Genomic DNA, 4,794 nt, shown 5'->3' on the forward strand with positions numbered 1-4,794 from the left:
TTCAGATACTGGGCTTCATTGCAAGACCATGTTAATGATTGCTGTTAAGTACATTTTTTACAGTAGATTTTCTCATATACCCATTAGACGAATTTAAATCTAATATAAACATATTAAGGATGAATAATTGAGCTAAGAAGGAACAAATAGTGTCATAAGAAAGAGATTGGTCTCAAACAAAAAATGGATTTCCAACATCTAATATTCTTTTGTAAAAGTTGTTAAAAATATTTCTCATTTGAGTCTGGATAAGTGTTCAAGAAAATATACGACACTAACTTAACTCCGGTATGTGACCCTTTTACTTGAAGACATAATACTGATTTATTGGAAATAAACATGGAAAATTTTTTCTCATTATTGACATCACTCAAAATATGCAGTAACACATGGACCAACATGTTTTAAGTTCCCAAATGTGCGTGAAGTCCTAAGTTTCCATTTTCTGACCTTAAATTTCTCCTGTATATTCAGATTGCTTTGCCTCCTCGTTTGCGGAACCGTCTTCTAGATGTACACAGATATGTCTCAAAGTGACGTCTCAGCTGAGTTCAGTGTTTTCCCTCTCAGTCTTGATCATCTTCCCGTGTCTGCTACTTCAGTGAGCAGCCTCCTGATCTGCACCATTCCCCAGGCTGAAAATTACTCAGCTAGCCTTGACCTCTTACCTCCTTAATGCAGTGAGTTCCCAGATCCCGCTGACAGCTCTTCTCTCACTCCATCTCAAAATTTTGACTTCACCGTAGTCTTCACAGCCCCTCACATAGTTGAGAACAATCTCCAACTTGGAAGCTTTGCATTGGCTCCCTAACTGCTTTCCAAACCTTCAGTCCCTCTCCACTCGGTTTCATTCATTTTGTTGCTACCAAATTATTTTATCTTTTTTTTTTCTTTGGAGGAAGATTAGCTCTCAGCTAATATCTGCTGCCAATCCTCCTTTTTTTGCTGAGGAAGACTGGCCCTGAGCTCACATCCATGCCCATCTTCCTCTACTTTATTTGTGGGACGCCTACCACAGCATGGCTTGCCAAGCAGTGCCATGTCCGCACCCGGGATCCAAACCAGCGAACCCCAGGCGGCAGAAGTGGAACGTGCGCAGTTAACTGCTGGGCCACCGGCCGGCCCCAAATGATCTTTTAAAAACACATTTCTGCTTGGAGGGCGCTGGCCGGGAGACAGAGCGGTTGGGGCACGTCTGGCGCTTGAGCCTCTAGCAACCAGGCTTTGCTCTCTGCGTGCGTTGGACTTGGGTATTCATGACGGAGTTATCCGAGGAAGAGAAAACCTGTTCCGGATTGGGTTTCAACCCAAGATACTGGATTCGCCTACTTAAGATAAAGAGTTCTAAGTGTATAACAGTGAAAATGGCATAATCTGCATTAACATCCCACAGCTTGAAGGCATGACAATTAAAGAACACACATGGACTTGTGGCACATGGAAATGTGTGCACAGAAAAGAGAAATCTATAATTCTTTAAAAATAGGAAGTCATTCTTCCTCACCAAAATGGGCACATTCTGCTCAGTTATCAAGTTTGAAAATCTCCAAGAATTAAAGAGACTTTGTCACTGGGGTCCCATCATAGCTCTTAGTGTTATAGCAATATGTTCTACGATGGCCATGATTGACTCTGTCTTATGGTATTGGCCCTTACATACAACTGGAGGAAGCGTGAATTTCATCATGTTGATAAATTGGACTGTCATGATTCTTTATAATTACTTCAATGCCATGTTTGTTGGTCCTGGCTTTGTCCCTCTGGGGTGGAAACCGGAACATTCTCAGGATAGCATGTACCTCCAGTATTGTAAAGTCTGCCAAGCATACAAGGCGCCGCGGTCACACCACTGCAGAAAGTGTAACAGATGTGTGATGAAGATGGACCATCACTGTCCTTGGATCAACAACTGTTGTGGTTACCAAAATCATGCTTCGTTCACACTGTTTCTCCTTTTAGCACCACTGGGTTGTATTCATGCTGCCTTCATTTTTGTTATGACTATGTATACACAGCTTTATAATCGGATGAAAATAATTCTCAGAAATAAAACTTCTATTGAATCATGGATTGAAGAGAAGGCTAAAGATCGAATTCAATATTATCAACTAGATGAAGTCTTTGTTTTTCCTTATGACATGGGAAGTAGATGGAAGAACTTTAAACAGGTATTTACGTGGTCAGGGGCCCCTGAAGGAGATGGACTGGAGTGGCCGATAAGAGAAGGGTGTCACCAGTACAGCTTAACAATAGAACAGTTGAAACAAAAAGCTGATAAAAGAGTCAGAAGTGTTCGGTATAAAGTAATAGAAGATTATAGTGGTGCCTGCTGTCCTTTGAATAAAGGAATCAAAACCTTCTTCACAAGCCCCTGTACTGAAGAGCCGCGAATAAGGCTACGGAAAGGGGAGTTCATTTTAGCTACAAGAGGGTTACGATACTGGTTGTATGGAGACAAAATTCTTGATGATTCCTTTATAGAAGGTGTTTCAAGAATAAGAGGATGGTTCCCTAGAAACTGTGTGGAAAAGTGTCCCTGTGACACTGAAACAGATCAAGCCCCAGAGGGCGAGAAGAAAACTAGATAGCCTCTGTTAAAGTAAAATTATTCTTTAAATCCGTTCCATTACTTGAAAATTGTACATATTACTAAAGAATTATGCAATGAGCCTACTCTGGTTAAGGTGTTCTTTTCCTCCAAGGTGCCCTAGTGCCATGATCTAAATATTTTTATTACCATTTTGGAATGGAGAAGCCATTCTGCGTATGCCTCTGCACTCCTGCCCCTTTGCCACCTCTTCCTCGCCCCAAAAGGAAAAACACTCACCCAAGTGAGTCAATTGCATTTTCTCTAGGATTTTTATGCCCTGCACACTATGGACATCACCTGCAGATGGAGCTCCCCTTTGCCAGGAGCATCTGCATGTGATGCTTTTATCCTGTTTCTTCCTCAGTTGATATTTCTTACGTAATATTCTAGATACTATAGAACTTAATTTGTCAGATTCACTATAAGCTCAAATTTTGTTACCTGTCTTTTAATATTGCAGATTTTGTCAAATCAAATAAAGATCAACGGATATTCTATATAAAAAAAAAAACACACATTTCTGCTTATGCCGCTCATGTGTTTTAAGTCTTCTAACAGCTTCCAACTGCCTATGAGAAAAAAATTCAAATTTCCTAGCACGCTATACATGTAGGGTAACTGTAATTAACCATCCAAACTGGAACATTTTGGACAGTTTAAGGGAGCCTGCGTGGTCTGAATGTTTGTGTCCCCCCAAATTCATATGTTGAAATCCTAATGCCCAAGGTGATGGTATTAGGAAGTGGGGCCTTCGGGAGGTGATTAGGCCGGGAGAGTAGAGCCTTCATTAATGGAATTAGTGAGCATCTAAAAGAGGCTTGAGAGAAATCCCCAGCCCTTCCTTCATATGAGGATACAGGGAGAAGTCTGTGACAGGGAAGAGGACCCCTGCCTGACCATGCTGGTACCTTGATCCCAGACTTCCAGAGCTCAGATCTCAGACAGCCAGGACTGCGAGAAATAAGTTTCTGTTGTTTACAAGCTGCCCAGTCTGCGGTATTTTGCCACAGCAGCCCAAACGGGCTAAGACAGAGCCCTATTAATAATTATGCCAGAACCACAGGGACTGTCTCTGGCAAACCAGAAATTATGGTTACTCCACATGTAATTATCATCATTTTGTAAATATAGCTTAGATTTCCAACCTCATCCCTTATAAAACTGCCATAAACCTTGTTCAGCTCCTAGTTATTCATTCAGCAAATAAGTTTTGGGGACCCTACTCACTGCTAATTACTATTCTAAACAAAAATCGCTGTACTTGCAGAACTTACCTTTTAGCACTGGGGACTTACAATGAATAAGGAAAAGATACCATGTCAGATGGTGAGAAAATTAAGGGAAGTTGATGAGATAGAATACCAGGGAGAGGGGCTGAAATTTCAAGGTGGTCAGTGAAGTTCTCCGTGAGAAGGTGGAGTTCAAGAAAATCTTGAAGGAGGACCAAGTGCGACTCACGTGTTTGCCTGGGGAAGACATTTGAGGCAGAGTGAAGAGCAAGCGCAAAGCGTGGGCTCTGCTTAGTTGAAGCAGAAGTTATTGAAGAAGAAAGAGCTGGAGTTTGGCTAGAGGGAAGTGAAGTCGGTGGGTGGATAGTAGGAAATGAGGTCAGAGGACCTACAGTAGGCTTTTAGCTTTTATTCTAAGGTGCAAGGCCGTTGAAGGTTTTGGAACAGAGGAGTGACACAAGCCAACATATTTTAACCGGATCTCTCTGGCTGCTATATTGATAATATCCTGCTAAGGACTAGGGATGGGCAAGAGTGGAAGCAGAAAGACGAGATAGAAGGCTATTGGCTATTGCAAGTAGCTATTGGTGAGAGCAATGGAAATGCTGACAAATTTCAAGGGTAGAATTTACTAATTTTGCTCAATGATTGGATGTGAGGTATAAATGTAAGTGGCGTTGAGGATGATTCCAAAGTCTGGGTTGAGTGACAGGAATGATAGGACAGTCTTAAATTGAAATAAAATAAACTTCAAGAGAAGTGTGTACGTGGGGCAAGTCAATTTTGGACTTTTTATGTTTGAGATGCTCATCAGATACCCAAGTGGAGATGTTGTTTAGGCAGTTGGCCATATAAATCCAGGAAGACGTCTGGTCCAGAGTTTTATCTGTTTTTGTTTTTGAGGAAGATTAGCCCTGAGCTAACATCCACTGCCAATCCTCCTCTTTTTGCTGAGAAAGACTGACCCTGAGCTAA

The 4,794-nt window shown here is 41.6% G+C and overlaps 1 protein-coding gene across 1 annotated transcript; it reads left to right on the forward strand.

The window, feature by feature from the left end:
• The first annotated feature begins 1,163 nt into the window (after positions 1–1,163).
• Positions 1,164–3,082, forward strand: LOC124234278 (palmitoyltransferase ZDHHC6-like). The gene has a single exon (XM_046651540.1). It carries the CDS (start codon positions 1,509–1,511, stop codon positions 2,586–2,588), a length of 1,080 nt encoding a protein of 359 aa, XP_046507496.1. The 5' UTR covers positions 1,164–1,508; the 3' UTR covers positions 2,589–3,082.
• The last annotated feature ends 1,712 nt before the right edge of the window (positions 3,083–4,794 follow it).

This window comes from Equus quagga, unplaced genomic scaffold (genome assembly GCF_021613505.1).
Source record: "Equus quagga isolate Etosha38 unplaced genomic scaffold, UCLA_HA_Equagga_1.0 73442_RagTag, whole genome shotgun sequence".
Classification (NCBI taxonomy): domain Eukaryota; kingdom Metazoa; phylum Chordata; class Mammalia; order Perissodactyla; family Equidae; genus Equus; species Equus quagga.

Excerpts from the sequence above, each read along its gene's own strand:
- LOC124234278 (XM_046651540.1), top strand. The coding sequence starts at position 1,509 with ATGGGCACATTCTGCTCAGTTATCAAGTTTGAAAATCTCCAAGAATTA.